The 22,029-nt window shown below is 41.7% G+C and overlaps 2 protein-coding genes across 2 annotated transcripts; one reads left to right on the top strand and one right to left on the bottom strand.

Moving 5' to 3' along the window:
- The first annotated feature begins 244 nt into the window (after positions 1-244).
- Positions 245-760, top strand: MSGN1 (mesogenin 1). Its single transcript, XM_071547792.1, has one exon. The coding sequence runs from the start codon at positions 245-247 to the stop codon at positions 758-760; it is 516 nt and encodes a 171-aa protein (XP_071403893.1).
- A 7,801-nt stretch (positions 761-8,561) lies between these two features.
- LOC139668261 (uncharacterized) lies at positions 8,562-19,847 on the bottom strand. The gene is made up of 19 exons (XM_071547791.1): positions 19,841-19,847; positions 18,989-19,103; positions 17,502-17,629; positions 16,621-16,764; positions 15,972-16,055; positions 15,317-15,484; positions 15,152-15,248; positions 14,832-15,055; positions 13,918-14,071; positions 13,637-13,845; positions 13,433-13,550; positions 13,082-13,287; positions 12,502-12,619; positions 11,812-11,981; positions 10,963-11,036; positions 10,759-10,886; positions 9,783-9,972; positions 9,242-9,383; positions 8,562-8,666 (listed from the first exon to the last, which is right to left on the bottom strand). The coding sequence occupies exons 2-19, from the start codon at positions 19,092-19,094 to the stop codon at positions 8,562-8,564; spliced, it is 2,565 nt and encodes an 854-aa protein (XP_071403892.1). The 5' UTR covers positions 19,095-19,103; positions 19,841-19,847.
- Between the last annotated feature and the right edge of the window lie 2,182 nt (positions 19,848-22,029).

The raw sequence follows: 22,029 nt of genomic DNA, 5'->3' as shown, positions 1-22,029 counted from the left end.
CTGTTGCCTGTTAGCTTAAAGGCTTTTTAGCTGAAGGTTGATAATTATCACTGAGAAGAAACTAGCACATCAGGAGTTCATTTTCCATCTTAGCACTTGTGGCGCTCCTTTGAACTCCTCACGCCGAACCCGTGTTCCCACTCTGTCACTTTCCTCCCTCCATCATAAAAAGGTTCCCGCAGCCGGCGGCTCCAGCCTTTGCAAACGGCCAGAGGGCATTGCTTCTCCCAAGCGCTGCCCCAGCATGGACAAATTGCACGAGACACTGATAAACATGGAAGATACTTTGGGTTCAGAACACTCCGTCTGCTTATCATCCTGGGATTGGAAAAGCCCCTCTGGGTCTTTCGAGCTTCACTCCATCTCGCCCCCGCACAGCTTGTCCCCGACGCCCTCCTTCGAATCCTACTCCTCGTCCCCTTGCCCGCCAGCGGCGGAGACTCCCTACAGCAGTGGAAGCAGCAGTCTGGTGGGATACAGCCTGGTGGACTTCCCCCCTGCCTACCTGCCCAGCCCGGGGCAGGCACGGCTACCCAAGGGCACCAAGGTGCGGATGTCTGCCCAGCGCAGGAGGAAGGCCAGCGAGCGGGAGAAGCTGCGGATGAGGACCCTGGCCGATGCGCTCCACACGCTGCGCAACTACCTGCCCCCCATCTACAGCCAGCGGGGACAGCCTCTCACCAAAATACAGACCCTGAAGTACACCATCAAGTACATCAGCGAACTGACCGAGCTCCTCAACAGCGTCAAGAGGGTATAGACCCCACCTGGAGCACGTACCCCCGCCACCCTCAGGGTCTTTACAAACAAAAAATCATCCAAATTTCTTCCTTGTTAGACCATGGTGGTGCACAGTGTAAGAAGAGGACGGCGCGAGGGAGGGAGAGCGAGGGCCACATTGTACATGGGACACTGGAAGGTGATGTAGGATTGCCTGAAAACCTGAGCTGCAGGTTGCAGAGACAGAAGTCTTGCTATCTGCTTTTTTAATGCCTTTTTTTTTTAAGTAAGCTTTTGAGAAATATTAAACCTAGTCTGATACAAGAGCGACAACAAAAAAGCCAACTGATCTTCCTAGGATTTACATGTGACTGTTCTAAGTGTATTGATTTGTAGGCACTTTAATACTAGGATGAGGAAGAACATATATTGTTAGTTCAAGTATTGTCTATTTATCCACATTTCCACTGTACCTAAAAATCAAGAAGCGAAGTACTAGTGAGAGCATCTTTTGTGTGTGTAAACAAATAAATGTGTCATAGTCTGTGTCCTGTATTATGTATCTGATTGATAGATAAGTAAAATCTAGTGATGACTGCTAAATACTGGAAATTAAATATAAGCAAGCTGATATTTTGTATAGATAAATTGCTGTTAAGTCCTCTCTTCTTTGTTAATATATAGAGAAACATATAATATTTCTGTTTTTAATGAGTGAAAACCCCCTTCTTCAATGCTGATATTTATGGGAAGACATTTTTACATTGAATTCATTGAACAGATAAGATTAGGATGAGTTATCATCCTACTCTCTGACATGAAATAAATTGATTCACGTTTCACAAAGGTGTGAAGTTTTATTTTCAAGGTATCCTGAAAACTAGGAGGGCTCTTTTTTTCTTTCCCTTTTTCTATTTGTTTAGAAGGAAAACAGTACAATGTTATTTGAATGTTTTTTCTCCAAGGATCATCTTAAGCTGATTCAGTGTTCTCACATGGAATGTTCATCCTGGGGCAATCAGCATAAAATCCAGCACTGTCTTAAAAAAGCAACTGTGCTCCAATTTATGCAGGTAGCACTACCACTCCTATGTAACTACATTTAAACATTTCCCATATGCTTCTGTTTTGACTTTTGTTAGATTTCTTACAGGCTTTAGTGTTTCAGCAAGAATATAGGTAGAATAATTTTTTAAAGCCCTTTTACAGAAAATTTGATGCACATATGAGATGGCAACACTAATGCCAGCAGAGCATTCCTCAGCATAAACCTGCATAGTTGATCTGGATTTGAGCAGATTAAGAGTCACAGACAAGGTCAGTCCAGATCAAAACTGCACATTGCGCATTGGATCTTACATAGAACCATAACTGAGAGCCTGATCCCATGTCCTTTCTCAAAGGCTGGCACTGGTACCTGTTCACTAGTCCTGGCAAACCACTAGCAGATGTCCAGGAAAATAGCTCTGTTGTTCTTTCTGTGATGTTAGTTAAGGACCCATCATCATTTGTAAGTATAATGGTTGGATATATTGTCTGTGCTTGGAAAGATTTTTAACTTTGTTCCTTAAATCTTCCACACTTGGAACTACAGGTAGCGACTATGCCCTCCAGCACTTCAGCTATGAAAGCCTATAGGGTCATGGTTAAAGCAGAGAAACAAGCTAAAAAGATCTGCTTTCTCTACTATTTTATGACCTTGGCTGGCCAACAAGCATTGCTGCCTCAGTTTACCCATTTGCAAACAAACACAGATAACTAATGGCTTCAGAAACCTGCTGTTCAGAAAGCTATGTGATGCTGTATTGCAGAAAGAGTGTCCCAGGAGGAGATATCCTGAAAATCTGAAAAGTGGCTCAGACAGCCTTTCTCACCATTCCCTAGAAAGTGGCAGATGAAGGCTTGAACTTGCTGGGTGCCTGGGGAGTTCCTCTGTCTCTTTGTAAATACAAGGCAAGGCTGTGAGTCTCTGAAAAACATTGTACTGCCTCCGTGCCAGTGAACTAGACCTTGTCTTTGTATGCTACCTGGCCCAAGCATTGCAGGGGCCACTGCCTTGGACTCCAGCATGACTAGGCTTCATTTAAACTAACCTTAGGAAAAGAGCTGCACTAAATCACTCCCTGTGTGGCAACAGGACCAAAGCCCCATCCAAATGGAGTCAGTTTACTGGAACACATTGCACTCTTGCACCATGTAATATGTTTGATCCCTTTTCAGGGGATCTCTCCTTATACCTGAGTGGGGGGTGGGAGTCATTTAGTGCGAGGAGGAGGTAGAGGGAGGTTGAGTACCTGCCTGTGACACAGATCTCCTGAAATCTGCCACATTGGTTCCTTCCCTCCCAGAAAGAAATTTTTTCTCCACCTGACATAGTGCATTTCTATAAGCCCCACTTTTGTAATTCTTCCCCTTAGACAGCAAATTTTATTGATCCAGAGAAAATAATCTGAATTTTTGTATTCATGGTAGAGAAGATGGTACAAGTCTGTCTGCTATTAAATGTTGGAATTTATTATTTTAAAACAAATTTAATACAGTTAAGGTTCCTCTTCTTTTTCCTTTAGGACATCTAATTGATGTGAAAGAGATCAAGTTAAGTTTCCATTTACAGTTAGGAGATCTAACCTTCAAGACTGTAAGGTCCATAAAGCTATCTTAAATTCCAACAGCAACATCACAATAATCCACAAGTGAGGCAAAAATGTAGAACCTCAGTCTGAAAAAGTTGCACAAGTCACAGAAGAAGAGGACATACCTCACAAACAAGCGTTTTTCTCTCAACACAGTATTCTAAAAATATACATGAAAGTAAAGCTAAAGTAGCTGAAAGGCCATGGCTGAGAAATTAAGTTACACTCTACCTAGGAGACAGAGTTGTTCACCATGCTGAAAAGATATAGGACAGTCCTACAGCAGTAAAGTAACTCTGTCCCCTGTTTTGCAGGTTAGCATGCCATTGAAATTCCTCAATAACTTGGAGAGCAAAATATGGATACTAAAAAGGAAACCATCACCACTAAAACACAGTTTTATAGTGCATGGAGTCTTCTCGTACAAGAAATTAGTACGTAAAATCATACTCCATGAGTGATACTAGCCACAAAGACAAAAGAGCAACTGAACAGTCCTGAAACGCTAAAAAGTGTAAAGTACATTACAGGATCTTCTGCAGAAACTTAATAATTGAAATGGATTTAGCCTCAAGATGCAGAAAACTGTCAATTTGAACTATTAGGCTTCATTCTCAGTTTACTGATGCGAGTTTCAGTTTACTGGGAGCATCCTACTGCTCCCAGAGCAAGGCGCTGCACACAAGTAGATATTTTTTTGCCCACGGAGCCAGAGAAAAACAGCCCAGAAGCAGGGTGAGGGCATAAGAAACAAGCAAGGGGCACCAAATCATAGGTGAGGTGACTGAATCTCACCAGCTGTTTCCTGAGCAGTTCCTCATGTTCAGAGCTATGTCCTTGCCTCTTCTCCAGGAGATTTACTGAGAGGGGACCAGGTGTAACTGCAGAGACAGAGTGCTAAAAGCTTCAGCAGTCAGGGAAAAGAGAGATTTCACCCCCACACCCATCCTAACCATTTTATTAGGGGAGAAACAGGCAGGGCAGAACAGGCAATTACATATAATGGATTTTCATACCAGTTAATTCCTTTGGTGCCAAGAGCCAGGCATTTAGTGCTGCCAGAGAGAGCAGTTATGGCTATCAATGATGTGACAATAGGATCTGAATTTCTTCTAGGGTATTAGCACAGGATTCAGGAGACTTGTACAGCTTCACACTGCAAGGCAGGCTTTCCACCTGAATCCAGGAGCATGACAACATCTCTGCTCACCCTGTATAAAGGATGCAGCAGGGCATTATCTGCCAGCAGCACAAAACCAAGACAGAGACCCTGAAGTTAGCAAGAAAGCAAAATTTCCTCTGAGAGTAAAAAGTACCTTGGAGAGAATATTCCCCAGTGGTTAAAGGATCACACGTGGAAGGAGCTCCCTGGGCAAGCCAAGGCTCTGTGAGCCACAGACGTCACCCCCCAGCCCCCAAAGCACTGCACACACACACACAGGGCTTTGAAATTCTATACTGAAGAGCACCATGTAAGTGCCAAGAGTTTTTATGGTGACACATTTGGGCTGCACATAGGTGTGCTGGGGCAAAGAAAACCTTCTGCAAATGTGCTTCAACCAGTTCCTTGCGAGAGCTGCTTATCTGGTAGCTGCCACAGCTCCATACCCCCCCTCTGAGTAGGGATGCCAGAAGCCAGTCCTCCAGCTCTGCCTGGTAGCAGCTAAAAAACACCCCACAAGAATACACATATACCCCAGCCTCTAAGGAGCCAGTGTCTGACTGACTTTTACTCCCCAACTTATCTGCCAGGCAACCACAAATGCTATTATTGCATTTAACAGACAGGAAACTCAACTGTGATGAGGAGTCAGCGATCCCAATGGAAGACCCTGTTTATAATAAGCTGTAGAAGTGGATCTTTCTGAACTCCCTCCCTGATCAAGCCTGACCCTTTGCTGCTTTACACACCAACATGAGCCCAGGCTTGCTCTCTTATAGTACTTGGTGTCATGATAAGGAGAAAGATTCAGCTTACTTATGCTTTAAAGCATGTCTTTCAAAGCACATGCCCTTCTAGCATCCTACCTAACACTGCATTTGTTTCTGGACTCATGTGCACAAATAAAAGCAGAAATTATATAGAGGTGACTACCTGAAGACTCAAACTTGTGGCAGAAGCCAAGACTGAACATAACCTTCCTAAATCATCAGATCGTTGTCAGAACATATTATCCTCTCCATAGAGATGCATAGCATTTCCTGAAGATATTGGGATTTCAAAGAAAAAGCACAGGAATATGGAGGGAAAAATAATTAGGTCAGAAAAAGTAAATGTCAGTTTTCTTAGTTTTTCAGTATTAATAGTAAGTTGTTATTGCTTTATATCACCAAAGCAGCAGCATTTTAAAATACTAGCCAGGTCATTGAATATAGACTATAGTATGGATGAGATCTCTGCTTTTTTATCAGCAACCAGATATCATAAATTTACTTGTAGCAGTGACTTATCAACATTTATTTGAAATGGAAATAACTATCTACAGTAAATTTCTGTTATTGTTCCTATTTTCCTATAAAAACAAATCACACCAGACTTCTCTTTTCCCTTACACTTTTATCATTCACCTGTTGAAATTGAAGAAGACATTAAGCATAAACAAAGAAGATTGATCTGCTTTCAACTTGTGTTAACAGGGATATAAAAATAACATCCCAAATACCAGGGGAAAAGCATGTGGTCATAAAATATCCACTTAAAAGGCAAAGAGGTGTTGATAAAACACTTGAAGATTTTTTTTCTTTTATATATATATATAACCAGGAAGGCAGTTCCTGAATTTTAGTATAAACAGACACCTCTGAGGTAGAGAGAATATTACAGTCATGTCTTTAAAAGATTTTACTGATATTCAAATGGATTTTGTGTCTCTCACATGCTGTTGGAAAATCTAACAAGAAGCTTTATATAAATCCTAGTCCAACCATGGAGGGAAATGTCCTTGAATTTTCCCACATGTCAGAAAGGTTAATAGATAAGGTGGTCCTTTACATGTGTCATCTTGCAAAATCACACTAAACAAAGCTTTTAGAAGAGCTGCAGAGTGGGGTCACAGTGCATTGGGGCATCATCTTGCTTTTTTACAACTTTTAAAACCCACATCAACTATAAGGAGTCTCAAGGTATTGCCTAATCTTATGAAAATAAATGAAGGTGCCTTAGACAAGATTGTAGATACAATATTTCTACTCATGAGTGATGTTGCCCTTGAGTCTTGGTTTGAAGAAAAGAATTGGAAACCCAGGAAGCTGCAAATGAGACAGATTTAACAGTACTGAAATGCCCAACTGCATGCTTGGTTCTATCAGCAGTCTGTACTTGATGTACTTTTCCACACACACAGCTGTAAGACAGGAGAAGGTGGCTGGGGCTACCTAGGGCAGCTTATGCTGTGCTGTTAGAGTGCTATTGGGGCAGGTGAAGATTGCCACTCACTGAGCTACAGAAAACACTGCTCAACAGGCTCATTTCTTGGGGAGACAGTCAGCATGATGTAAGACACAGGGGAGTCCACCATACCCCCGTGCTTGTGATCTGTTAGGTGCAAACCCCCGGCAGCACATTAGAGACTCTCCTTTGACCTCTCAGTAGGTTTTGGCTGAGCAATAGCCAGTTCTCAGCCCACTGAGTTAACACAGAGGAAAGCACTAAGCGCAAAGTCACTGACTCAAAGTCTGCAGTCAGGTTTATATGTTCTACATACTGACATTCCTCAGTATCACAGCTCCACATCTTTAGTCTTCACCTACCGCAGGTGTAGCAAAATCAGTCCTTTGGCACAGAAAAAGCCTTCTCTGTGGAAAAAACAGTCTTGATGCACAGCTATGGACTTGATATATTCCTCAGCATGAACCTCACACAGATTTTTCCAAAAATTACATCTGCTACAGGCATGCTTAGCAGGCAAATGGAAGACAGAGAACTTGCAAACGTGCAGTAATTGCAGTTCAAACTCTTTAGTGGGATCTCCTTCATGGTATTATAGCAACATAGATACAATCTTTTCAACTCCCTGCTTGCTCACAAAGTGAAAATAGATTCACAAAGTAGTTTCTCTCTCAAGTTAGCCTTCACAGAAATTCCCTGTTGTGTAATTCTCTTTAATATAAAGTTAAAAAACAGACACACATTATTCTATATTAGCCCTAAGGGATAATGATTCATGCTAAGCAATAGGTATCCTTAGAACAGGAAAATAAAATATTGTACCTGAACTGTTTTCATACCACTGTTTAGATGCAAAGAAGAAACCAAGAAACAAATTAAGTAAAAAGCAAAACAAAAAACCCAACAAACCAAACAACAACAGAAAAGAAAAACCCCAAACTGAAAAACCTCTAACCAAAAAAAAAAAGAAAAAGCTCATAAGCATCATGTTTTCAAGTTAAGGAAGAATGCTGAACACTCTACAGATAGTAGTAATCTATGAATCTATGTACTATTGTAAGTCTTCACTAAAAGTTTGTTTTCATGTGGGTTGACAGCATACTCAGCCAAGCAGTCACCGATGCTACCTGTGAGCAATTTCAACCCATCTAGGGAAGGCAACTTGACATTGCAGAGCCACAACACTCCTGCAAGATTGACAATTTATGTCTTTTCTGTCAATAGCCACTACAGAATCAATTATGTTCATCCTCATCTTGCTTTCAAAACCCACTTTCTCTTACTGAAATTAAACTCCCTGCAATCCTTTGTTCATACTGAAGCCTAAAAAAAAAAAGCTTAATGTGGTTTACAATTGACTTCACACCTGTTGCCACCTTCCACCCCCTACCCCAAAACAGATGCTTTCAACTGCGAAGTGGCACAAATTAGGTGGCATGTGCTTGCCTAGGCCACCTAACTGCAACTTCTTAATAAGTAGTTCTTCTTTAGTGTCTGTCAGAAGTCAGTGCATTCACCTGCAGGGAGAAGAGAGATACAGAGAAGTCTGTTAGTTACAGCAGCAGTACATTTGGTGTTTCAGTACTGTAGATTAAGATTGATGCCAACCTCTGCTAGTTGTTTTGCTTCATCAAAAGCACTGCTCCAGATGACACTTGCCCATGTGGATGTGGTTGTGCACTGCGGGCTGGTGAGACATTTCAGCTTTTAATTCTCTGTACAGCATATGCTAGGACTAGGAGTCTGTCATCTGACACAGCTTGTGAGAGCATGTGCCATACTGCGAGTAAAGACTCAGGAGTGACTTGAGAAGGGTCTGTTTACTTACCAAGTGTCTGTTTCCCAGGATTGCATCTCCTTGGACAAAGAACGTCTAAAAGCTGTTGCTTAGCATTGCAGATCACCACACTGCAGTGGAAATACAGCTACAAGACAAGAACATTCAGATTATATTTAGGGGGAAGTCTTATTTGGCATTCCACGTGTAGTGAGTCCAAAGGATATGAAGATTGCAGCAAGGTGGGGGGTGGCCTCTTCTCCCAGACAACTAGCAACAGGAAAAAGAGAAAATGACCTCAAGTTGTGCCAGGAGAGGCTGAATTTGAATATTAGCAAAGTTTTTTTTCACTGGTTAAACATTGGAACAGGCTCCTCAGGGAAGTGGTGGAATCACTTTCCCTGGAAGTGTTCAAAAAAACAAGGAGATGTGGCACTTCACCATATGGTTTAGTGGGAATGATGGTATTCAAAGACCATACTTGAGGAGCTTGGAGGTCTTTTCCAACCTTAATGATTCTCTAATTCTGTTCTGTGAATTGAACACTAAAGTGTCAGGTCTTTATTCTCTCCTCTTAGATGTTATGCCTTCAAGAAGGTGGCCAATAGCCCCAGGCAGCACCTGGCCAGCTGAGAACTCACATGGCACTGGCTGCATGCACTGGTTCCAGGCTCACCTGTTAGCACCACCAACACCTCATGACAGAACACAGAGACATCTCACCTGCTCTTGGAGCAGAGTTGAGCCCTGTACAAAGGTGAACATCCTCACTTCAAATCTCTTTAGGTGCTGAGGGAATTCTACTCTGAGGCTATAGTTGACTTCATGGAAAACAGTTTTATAGGAGTCTTCACTGTTTTCACACCTTTTTGGGAAAGTGAAAGAAAATGTATTTAATCTAAACCTTCAACCAGATCTTTAAACACAAAGAGGAGACAAAATACAGGGGAGCCTCCCTCTGTTTTCTTTGAGCCATAAGGGAATGCATAGAGCCTCCCCAGCTCCTGCTTTTGGTCACAGTCAGGTGTATTTGTTGTTCTTTCTTTTCAGCTGGAAGCTGTTAGCTAGAAGCACTTCTGGCCACCCCATGACCTGCTGCCACGCCAGAAGGCACAGCCACTGTGCTGACCCACAGCCCAGCAGCAACTGCCCATCAGGACAAAACAATGCATCCAAGCTGACTTCTGTCCTCTTCCCCTTTTCTCCCATCTAAAGTACAGGACTCTGTGCTAAACAGATATTAGAGGAGGGAAGCCTTCCTTACCCATTTATAAGGATGGGCCACTGTGGAAAGCTGTCCTGGCTTTGGGAGTTCGTAGCCCAACAGTCATCCAGGTTCAGCTCCAGTCTTGCGTCTTTGGGCTGGAGCAGTTCAACTTCAAAATACAGTGCCTCCCTCAGATATTTTACCACAGGATATTCCCATTCCTGGTAGGGCTCTGAATACGACTTCTCTACAAGAGAGTATTGATGTTAGAGTTTCTTTTTTATGGAGGAAACATTTAGAAACTTTCTGCTTTGCTCTTCTTTCCACCACCATTTACTCTGCCCCAGTAATACTAAAATCTGCAACAACAAGTGGGGATAGAATGACAAAAAAGTAAAGACCAGCAATGAAAGCAAAATTTTCAACATTTTTCTTGGCTCTGAGGATCTGTAAGACACTCCTGTTGCAAAAACCTGTTAGAGTAAGGTGATCATTCAAAATTATCTCAAATAAAAAGAACTGAGAAGCCAAAAAAGAGTAAAAAAATTCATCAAGGCCACTTCAGTCAGGGTGAACATTTGGTTCAGTCTTCAGCCAGCCCTTTCTGGTAGCATAGGTATCGTTTTACAGTAGTATTGCACATAGCTTCCTTCTTTGGCACAGGTTACAACTATTTTGATCAATGTTAAGCCAGCTTAGCATCACTTCAGGAGCTGATAAGAGAGAAGCATCTGTGACAGACTTCACAGCCACTACACAAAACTCATATCAAGGCCAGACCCAGCTGGAAAACCATACATGCATCAGTGATGCCAATCTGTTCCACTATAGATATTCAACCATGGAATTTGGAATAAAAAAACCCTATTAGAGGCCTTAAAAAGATTTCCATTTGATCCCTTAAGATGGTCAAAATGGTCCTGGGCAACCTGTTCTAGGTAGTCCTGCTTGAGCAGAGCTGATAGATAAGATCACCTTCAGGTTCCAACTTTGGCCATTCACTGATTTTATATAGTCTAATCATAGGTGTTACCTTTGAAAATCTTCATTGCAAGAGCAAGAGAGCCAGACCCTGGTTTAATATGAGGCAGTGGGGTCTTCTTAGATTCATACTGGACACCAACAGTCTGCTTGACTGCATACGAGCAGGCAAATTTCAGTCTGAGAGAAAAGGTTTAAATTAGATTTTTACAATCAAAATAACATTTACAACCTTTTTCTAGGAAATTACACTTACTTGGACACTGGTGTATCGTTGCCAGGTCTGAAATAAAGTACCTCATTTTCATATGTCATAGTTGTGCTGTTGAACTGGAAGATACACATCATTACAAACGAGACAGTCCCATTAGAGTTTACTTTGTGTTTGACACAGTATCTATATCCCTCCACTTGACTGGGACATTGCACTGAGCAGAGTACACTTAGAAATGGCCAGATTGGCCAATGGCCTTATGTCTACTGAGCTGAAGTTGACCATAGCTCACACATATGCCATAGTCAAGAAGAAAGATAACTAGCATGGATATGACATAACACCCCAGAAGGGGAATGCATGAGGCCTGAGAAAAAGATCAGATCAGCTGTTGGCTGTTTACTGAATTGGTGTATAGAATGAGATGCAACACTGCAGAAGCATGCTGCATTTATGATGACCTGATTTGAGCATGTTCTGATCCTTTGTTATTTTGTCTGTTTTCTATTTATACAGTACATGGTTGTAGGAACAGTACCCACTCTAGTCTTTGGCCACATAATCATTAGCAACACCTAACCAGCTTCTGCAAGGCATATGAGTGTATCTCAACAGCATACATTTGCATTCAAGTCCACTACTAAAAAATTCAGAGGTGTCAAACTGAAGGCTAGTTTCAGAAAGCAGCTCTGACCTTGAAATACACTTTTCCCCCCCAATAAGAACTTCTGCCCAACTGAATTTAGTATCCTTTAAAAAAGGATGTAGTTATGCTATTTAATAAAAGGTTATCTCTGACTCTTGCAGCTCATACTCAACTCTGAGCCTCTGCCACTTCCAGCAATATCCCTACCCCAGTGAAGAATAAAATTCATGTGATTAAGCCCTTACCTTTCTACTTGTTCCACAAGCTTTCACACTGAACTTGAAGGTTGCAGTCTTCTCTGTCACTAGACTGGGTTTGCACTGTCTGTCCCTCAAGACGAGCAAACTGCTGTCCAAGCCTTGAACACCTACCATTTTTATTGCAGTAATAATCACAGTGCCATTGGGCAGGCATTCTGAAAGAGAAATCTACATTTTCACACAAATCAGGACTCAGATTCCTTTTGTAGCCTAACAGCAAACAGGTTCTACATGGATTTTCTAGCAAGTTCTTTGGCAGCTCACAAGGGACTCTCTCACCTTCTTTCAAAAGGATCTTTCTCGCCAAGATATTCAGTACATTTAATGCTGACAAATAACTTCAGAATGACTAATTTGCATGCTGATTTTCCCCACACCCCACCAAAACCCAATTTCATTCAACTCTCCGAACAGCCACACTTTAAAAAAAAGCTTCATGATGTTGGAAGTGTGAAAGAAGGCAGAGTTTCCCATCCATTTCCCCTGCACTTGTACTAGGCAAGATAGTCAGTACAATATACTATTGACTTGCCTTATGGCATATTAATTGGTAGAAAATCTGACAAACAAATAAGTAGAGTGCCACACAAGTATAAACCTTAGAAACATTTCAGACTGCATGACAGTTTTTGCAACTGAAATAGCATTAAAAACTAATTGCCAACATGCTATTACGTATTAGCTCTGAAGGTGAAAATCTGCAGGAAACTGAGAAGTCCCTCCTATGAGCCATGGTGATGCCATCCTTCAAGGTTAAATAGAGTGAAGCCTTTATTCCAGAAGTATGAAAGCCCTAGAGATAATAATCAGAGGTTAAACACAAGAATGAAGACATACTGTTCAACTAAAGCATTCAAAAACTAAGAGGACAGGTTATCACAAGCCATAGGTAATGGTGCTTGAGCAAAGTCAAATCCACAGGACACATCTTTTTAAACCAGGAGCTCACACAATGAGCTTTTTCTCTGGTTTTGCAATAAAATGCAATATAAACTTCATTGCATGTGTAGTTGTTAAAGATGCTCAGCTGTAAAGTAAGTGCAGAACATCTTGGGTATTTTTCCTTGCCTATTTCTGTCAGCATCAAACCAATGGAAATTAAAATGTCTTTCCACAGACAGAAAATTACTCTCCATTATTCCTTTGAAGTCTATCTCAAAGGGAAGTTTTATTTCACCTTCAAGAACATACTGTATCCTGTTGATATCTCACAGCTAGAGCATGCCTTTTAATTGCTACATGCTGGCATTCTTACCTCATAGCTCACATGGGGAGAAAGGAAAGGGACAGAAATTGCCAAGTGAGTGCCATTGTCTCTCAGACTGTAGTTGTACTTCTGAGCAGCTTCTGGGGTCAGATGCCAGTTTGAGATGAAGGGTAGCCAGTTTTGGTCCACGTTCCCATGAGTGACAACGAGATGAAGGTTCGTCCCACTACAAAATCCTCTTGCGCTGGGCAGCACTGTAACATATCCAAGAGTCAGCCAGCACACTAAGTGTCATCACTTTAACACAGCTGTTTGGGACTGACAGCTAAAATTAGCCCAGTTAACAGCAGAGCTCAAAGCCAGGTTGGTACAGTTTTGCCCAAGTTCCATTAGGTTTACCTGCATCTCTCACAGCGGACAGTGTAATGACTGGGACAACGAAGGTCTCACTTGATGGATGGGTAATGAACACAAGTGTGATATTCAGGGTGTATGCTCTCATGTCTGCTCTCGTGTACTAGGAGAATCATATTTAGACATGAAAATCACCAGGTGAGATAATCATTTCTATACTGTGGTATGTCACAGTGTCTTAGTACACACCTCTTTCTTAAGGCTTGGTGCATCAAGTGAGACTTGTATTACATATGTTTTGCTTCCATTAGCATATATGGTCCTGTATATTAGATATCCATGCTGAACAGCTTCAGATACAGCTACAGTTACCCCCTCAATGGTTAAGTTCACAAGTTCCACATCTGGGAGGAATGTTCCCACTGTCACATTCATCAACCTTGTACTCATATTTGATCCTGAAGAGGAACAAGATAACAAGTTCTTAAGAGTACCAAAACCCTGAATAAATTCAATGTTTGGCTACTTACTGTTGGTTATAACAAGCTCTACTTGTTCAAATGGTGTTTCTATTTCCTTGATGATAACATGTTTAGTTAGTCCCCATTTATTGTCTTCCCACTGGTGTTCCAAGAACAGGTTGATGGTGTACTTTGCCCCAAGCTGTCCATTGATCACAGAAGTCTAGAATTTCAAATAAACACTTTACTATAACATGATTTTACATTAAAGTTATATTGGAGCATTTCAAGGTCAGCTAAAGCCACAGCTCCAACCAACTGCCCTTCTCTGCTCAGGAATTGTGAATTTTGTATCCTTGTGAGTTCAGAATACTCAGATTTCCTTAGGAAAATTGCCTTCCACTCTCCAGTTTCAAAGCAGCAGGAAAGTAGATCACAGCAAAAGGGCTTCTCCTGCAACGTCCTTGGAAGTTCAGTTGTTACATTTGCCTAGAACTCAGTTCACACCAAGCAACTAGATTTAGATTTTTAGTCTCAGTCCATCCCAATATCAGACTGCTGGACAAACAGGTTGTTCCCATTCTCTTAAGTGGTCTGTGTAAAATGTAACAGAACCCTTGCATGTTTTACAGTCCAGTTAGGACTGTCTCCAAGGAGTATGACATCAGGACTAAGAGGTAAAAGCTCTGTGCTAACCTGAGGAAAGAGACAAGTCAATAGTTCTGTATAGGATTGTGTCCATCAGTGTTTTCAAGAAAAGAAATTGTTCATAAAGCTGTCTTTGGTCAGGGCCTCTGCAGTTTTTAACAACCTCTTTGTTCCCCCTCATGCCCATCCTTCATTTGAAAGGAAGAAGATGAATTACTCCTCCTTAGGAAAAAAACAACTAAACAAAAAACCCCAACAAGCAAACCCAAAACCAACAAGCAATACAAAAAAATCCCAGAATGGTGCTTCTCTGGTACCTAACATAAGTCACTAACCTTATAATGGCCACCTTCTGCACCTACTGGAATCTTCATCATAATTGCATTTAAGTCATTCAATAACACATATTTCCTGGAAGCCATTTCTTTAGCAGAGAGTCTGTGTAGATCCACACCAGCTTCTACAAGCACATCCTTAAAGCTAGTTGCTCCAGCAAAGAGAGGTGGAATATACTTTGGAACCGTCCAGGTGATGGTTTTGTTCTTGTAATCCACACCATCTTAGGGACAAGATATGAAAGCTGTCAGCTCATTACTCTAATTTTAAGTCTGTCCCTGCACAGTTCAGCACTGTAGAAAGGTACCACATTTCTTACCTACAGGACATGCCACAGTAGTATCCACCATCAGGATGATCCATTGATATTTGTAAAGTGTGCTTGATCTCACCACAGAAAAGGTGATTCCTTGATCCTGTAGGAAGAGATCTGGTTAGACCTGCACAGCCTGGCAGCTTGCTAGCCCAAAAGGAGCACACCAACCTTGAGCAGCTGAACCTGTGCAGCAGTGTGTGGTATTCGCAGCACAACCCTGGTGTCTGTGGTGTTGAGTCCATAACCTGCACTCAAAGCATCACTCACAAGCAGAGCCTTTTTTTCTTCTGGCTGATGGAATACTATTTGCCATATTGAGGCTTCTTCTGCTTTTGCCTGCCCAGAGAAATTCAATAGTTTAAAAACTGGCTCAAAGTAACAGATTTACTATACTGAATGATTTATTGTGTTGAACTGCCCAGCCATTCTGTTGCCTTACTTAAATACTGACAGTGGAATACTCCTCCAGCTATCTCCTCCTCACTCATACAGAAGACTTTCCATATTAAGAGCAGAGATTAATTGCACTGCTGCATTGTCAATACAGGGGCCAAGAAGAAAAAAGCCTTGGCCATGTGGTCTCAAAGACTGTTGTTGTTGCACAGTCTCTCTTGGCTGGGGAAGACTTGATTTCTACCTTAGAGACATGGTGTACAGCTGTCTATATTTCTAACCTATAAAAATGTACTAAAACCACTTGATACAGAAGTTTTATGCTTCCTACTTAGACACTTTTTGAAAAGACTGTGTAGTTATAAAATAGAAGAATGGCTGTGCCAGAGGTAGTACTAGCTTTTACTAGTAAGTAAACCTGTAGTTTTACTTCTGGAAAGACAGAAGTCCAGTCATCAGGTGCATCTTCAACAAAGTCTTTTATAGGCTGTGGAACCTCTCTCCTGACAGAAACCTGAAGGGAAAATAATATCTGTAAAGTGTTTGCTGATAGCACTTGTTACCTTGTCATTAACACCCTACAAGTCTTTTTAAGGGAAGCCAGCACAGTAGAGGGAGATGCCATCATGCATGGTGCGTTATCTACAGTCTGCTTGATTTCAGGTTTGTTTTCTGCCTATACTCTAAGTTAAGACCACAGTTTGTTCTTGACTCCCAAGTCCTCTTCCAAGAGGAGTCCATTTCTGCATCTGCATTCCTCCCCAGCAAACTCAGTAAGGAAATTTCCTTCAGAAATTTCTGTTATCTCAAATAAGATTTGTGAGGCAACATCCAGTGAGTTCAATCCATTAGCTTAACTTCTTTGCATGCCATGTCACAACTTTACCAGCTATTAGTTCTCACAAGTAGGCTATATAACCATAATATAAGTGCATCACTAAACTCAAGCTGCATGCTGTGCATTCACTAGTGAGCTGCTGGTGGTAGAACAGCCTGAAACTGATTAGATGCCAATAATATGTATTGGAAACACACTCTAAGAGAGCATCCTACAGTATTTCCTTATTTTTAGTACGTACCTCCATGTACTTCCTTTCACATACTACTTCTCTAGGACTCCAGGGACTATAACAGCAACTTGCACTTTTCAAATGAGTTGTAGCATTTTTCATGTCAGGAGTATGAGATGCTTTGATTTGTATAGTTACTGTGAATACATCTTTCTACATGGACAAGGGAAGGATTCGCTCATTAGACTGATTTTTTTTCTAGTTAGGCACCACCTATCCTTGTGACCTAAAAGTAAATTACAAAACCTACCTACCACCCTCTGTATAAAATAGCAACTTCATACCGAAGCATTATCACTTTCAACTTGATTCACTACATAAGATATATGCATATAAGTATATAGCTACACAGCAACATAAATACTTTGGGCAGCACCTTTGCCCTTTTGCAAGGGCCAGAATTGGACACTCCCCTCCCGCCGCCCCCGCCCCCCCCCCCCCCCTCCCCCCCCAACAACAAAACCCCAAAACAAAAATTAACAAAACCTAAACTATAGCTGATTTTGTGTCTTATGACATAGTAGCAAGGAGCCAGCAACACAAACGGCCCCAGTTTGAGGTTCTACTCTAAGGTGTGTCAGACAATAAATATTGTTAAGGCAGAGTATAATACAGCTGCCAGATAGAATCCCCTATTTCAAGAGAAAATAGTTTCCCTTCAAGGGCACATGTGATATACTTCATGTGTTCATCTACAGGCCATATAAAAGTCAGTACCATAGAATATTTACAGACTTTTGGATAAATTTGAAGAGAATTAAATAATTTTCTGCTAATAGATGTTCAAGACATTATGACGCCTCAATTAATGTCTATTAATTTTTTGCTCATCTGTCACATAAAGGTCATAAACAACAGCATTGTGGCCCAAATGTTTATAACTGACTTACCTCTAAGTGAGAATGGCAGCTTAATGCAGAAGCACGAATCTCAATGCTACTCCAACTGCTATAAGTTACTGTATAGCCACACTGTGCTGCCATGGCCTCATCCAGCTCCCAGGCTATGCCAAACTGATCTACAGGCAATTAGTGAAGAGCTGTATTAACAAGTATAACTCTTGCTCTGCAAAATCCTTGAGCAATCTGCCCTTGCCTAAGGGCTCAGCTGAACCTGCTCTGATACAGCCCAGCTGCGTACCCTGGGCTCAGAGAATTACAAATGGGTGAAAGAGAGCTGTGACAAACTCTACAGAAAGAAAGAAAGGTAAAATTACAGACACATTTGGACAGGTAACACTTGCAGCTCAAGGACTGAATATGGAAAAAAACCCCAAACCACCAACATGGAAAGATACTAAATCCTAAAGGGCCAAAACCCATAGCAAGCACTGAACAGTCAGATAGGTCATCAGTGTCAAAGCTGTCACGACTGACAGATGGCAACCTAGCAACATCAGGAGGCTGACCTGTGGCTGGCACAGGCCCCTGTTTCTCTGATGCCTACCTGGCCAGAAGAGTCTCTTCTGAAGACAATCTACCAGGATGAAGACACTAAAGATTAGCTTGGATTTTTTTAGTCTAAAAAACTGTCTTTGTAGTTTTGAGCTTTTTATTGTTTTGTGTTTTAGCTGTTTTGGGGATTCTTTTCTTCCAAAAATAATTGCTTTATGCTTTTAAGATGTACATATCCAAGATGCAGAGTGTCTTTGTGCATGAATGAAGATGTCTGAACAATGAACCTATTTTAAGTAGGTTTTGACACAAGTTTAACAATCTAGAAAACTGGATGTTATGGACTACACATAGTTAGGCAGCTAACTAGCATGGAGAGCTAGTTCAAGACCAAATTTGTATTTTGTACATATAATCTTAGAGCAGGTGTTTATAGCATAAAAGCCATCTCTCTGCACCCTTCCAGGGCCTTCTGTGGTGTTTTTCACTCAAAAGCATCACTTGCGGACTACTAAGCCCATAGCCAGAGTGCACAGATAATTCTTCTTAAGCTTCAATAAGTATTTATATGGCTCCACCAAGCAGTAAGCCAAGAAGGTGAAAAGCCACTAGTGCAAAAGTTAGCAATGCAGTACCAGCTTCAACTAATGAATTTTCAGAACAGTATATGCTGTTACTGGAAAACAGTTTTATCAGGAAGGAAATCCACCAGCATTAATATGCCTAGAAACAACCATGTGCATTTCAATTTGAGTACAAGGACAGCCATGATTAGACTTAACATTGCTAAATTATCACCAAGTCTACAAGATAGGTTTTACAGAAATCAAGGTAGCATTTGGCTTTATTTACAATGAGGTCTAACCTACTAAGCTGTATGATATTAGAATATTCCAGGGAATTCTAATATAGAAGAACCTCAGGGAACTTTAGACTTTTTACCATGTGTAATTCCCTCTTCAAGTTGTTCTATATCAACTTACCAACAACAGAAAAAGATAAATATTTGTCCTCAAAGTATTCTGCACTAAATGTTATCCGCAGAAGATTCCCCAAGCACTCTGAATTCACAGGTCCTGTGTTGAACATATAGAAAGGCTGGTAAGTAGGGGATTGAAAACAAGATGCAAACAAATCTGCTACTTCCCATGGTGCTTTATAAAGTATTGTGACAGTTATACCCAACCATGTTTTGTTAGAAGCTGTTACACCTTGTATTCATACTGGCAATAATTCCAGGAGAAAAGCTAGCCCCAGAATCAGTAACCTTGTAGTAACTGTGTCTGACCATCTGCCAATACTACCTGCAACTGCCAGTCAGTCAGTCATGGAAATAGGACTTTGGAACAGGGCCAAAAAGGTACTAGATTGGCTGCCTCAATCTGAACACTTCAGATGAAGTAAAACAGAATATGTAAGTCCCCCACACTCCTGAAAAGAGAAAAAAAACCTCAAACCCCCCAAAAAACCAGTAACCCCTAAAACAAAAAATCCCAACCAACAAACCCCCACAAACCAACCACAAAAAGCTCTCCACGTCTACCCATCTATTCACAAGAGGAGCCACAAGCCAGTCTGGGTATGGAGTAGCCACATCAGCCTCAGTTGTCCAAGCAGTGCTTAAGCCAGCTGGTTCATAGTGGGAAAGGACTACAAAGAAGCAAAGAGCGTGGCCTGAGAAGCTCCAGTCCCAAGCCAACACCACAGCATAAGCCAGGCTACAGCTTTCAAGCCTGTTAGAGGCAGGAAGCAGGTTACTACTAGAGTGAGAAAAGGTAGAAACATTTGCCTAATATGGCAACATATAAACTTAAAGAGCGGCTACAAGTAGTTACCAACAGATCCTTGTATGCTTGGAATTTCTCAGAAAAGTGTGCAAGTAAGGCTCCCCCTAAAGCTTCAGAAGACACTTCTGAAACACATACATAAACATATATATCATCTATGCAAAAGGCAGGAAACTGATATGAAATCAGCTTATAGCAGCATTACCTAGTCTCTCTTGGGTCCATATTTTAGAGATTAATATCCCTATTAGTAGCAGCCTGTAAAAGAAAACAGCAATTAGCAGCAGCTTCAGCTGTGACAATAGCTTGCTAACAAACTCCTTTCTCAGAAAGTTCTGATCTGAAAATTCAACTAATCTTAAGTTTAGAGCAATGACTCTATACTCCAAAATTAGAAACAGGGATTTCCATAGTCACCATTTGAAAGGCAGGGAAAGGAAATCAGAAAAGTTAATACATTTAATACCTTAGGTAAGACCATTTATGTTTAGCAGCCATAGAGTTCTCACCTCTGTACCAGCATCAGCTTCATTATGCAATTACTCAGCTTCTACTTGTGCTTTTTTTCCTTTCTAGTCCCACACAAGCAAAAATCTCCTTCATCAGCATTACATAGAAACTAAAACCTTTATATCTTTTCAGCTGTTTACCTCCCCCCTAATTATGAACCTGTAATTCACATCACCTGATGATTGGCTTTAAATTAAATCTGCTCCTACTTTGGTCCCTAGGTCTACTTTACTTTATCCTTATCAACTTCTAGCTATCAGGTTCTCAGTGGACAGTAGGATTAACTGGTGCTCCTCTGGTGAAACATGAGGTAACCTGTTCTTTTGGAGTTTACTGCAGTACATTCTATGTGGTGGTTTCACCCTGGCTGGATGGCAGGTCCCCACCAAAGCTGTTCTGTTACTGCCCTTCTCAGCTGGACCATGGAGAGAAAATATAAGGAAAGGCTCACAGGTTGAGATAAGGACAGGAAAGATCACTCACCAGTGACTGTCATGGGCAGAACAGGCTCAACTTGGAGAAATTGGTGTAATTTACTGCCAATCAAATCAATGCAGGATAATGACAAATAAAAACTAGATCTTAAAATCATGTTTCCCCCACCTCTCCCTTCTTCCTGGACTCAACTTCATACTTAGTTTCCCTCCCTCCTCCCTACCAGCTGGGGACAGGGAACAGGGGCTGTGGTTGATTGATCAGATATCTCTGCTGCTCATTCTTCCTCAGGGGAGGACTCCTCACACTCTTCCCCTGTTTTGGTGTGGGGTCTCTTTGATGGGATGCAGTCCTGCACAAACTGTTCCAGTGTGAGTCCTTCTCATGGACTGCAGTTCTTCAGGAACTGCTCCAACAGGCATCTTTCCACAGGATGCAGTCCTTCAAGAACAGACTGCTCCAGCATGGGTTGCCTGCAGGGTCACGGGTCCTGCCAGGAGCCTGCTCCAGTGTGGGTTTCCTAGGGGTCACTGCCTCCTTTGGACACCCATCTGCTCCAGACTGCAGGTGGACCTCTGTGACCCCATGGACCTCCAAGGGCTACAGGGGCACAACTGCCTCACCAAGGTCTGCACGACGGGCTGCAGAGGAATGTCTGCTCTGGTGCCTGGGCCACCTTCTGTCCCTCTTTCAGCACTGACCTTGGGTTTTGCAGGGTTGTTGCTGGCATGTCTTCTCACTCTTCTCTCCTGGCTGCAGTTTCATAGGGCTTTTTTCTCTCATTCTTAACTCTGCTATCCCAGAGATGCTACCACCATCACTCACAGGCCCTGCCTTGACCAGCAGTGAGTCTGTCCTGGAGCTGGCTGGCACTGGCTATGTTGGACATGGGGTAAGCAAAGGTTCTGGCAGCTTCTGACAGAAGCTGCCCCTGTATTCCCCCTGCTATGAAAACGTTGCCTCTCAAATCAAATATACCCTGTCTCCTCTGTGGAGGATTTTGCATACTGTTCTCTGGACAGCTGAAGTCTGCCAGAGGCAAATGTATAAAATGCATTTTTAAGGCAATTGGATTAACAAGATAGGGAAGGAACTGTTGACCTTCAGGGTAAGAAGCCAAAACTAACAATAAAAGGCAACATAGCTGGAGATTAATGGGTGTCGCAAACTAAATGAAGAACTATCTTATCATGTGATCTGTGGGTCACCTAGAGCAGAAATTTGGAGAAAATTAACCCCAAAACTGCAGAGAAGTGAAACTGACCACAAACAGATCTGAGAAAAGGACTTCG

This window comes from Pithys albifrons, chromosome 2 (genome assembly GCF_047495875.1).
Source record: "Pithys albifrons albifrons isolate INPA30051 chromosome 2, PitAlb_v1, whole genome shotgun sequence".
NCBI classification, from domain to species: domain Eukaryota; kingdom Metazoa; phylum Chordata; class Aves; order Passeriformes; family Thamnophilidae; genus Pithys; species Pithys albifrons.
Note: the sequence above shows the minus strand (reverse complement) of the source record. Positions and strands in the feature narration are given on the sequence as shown.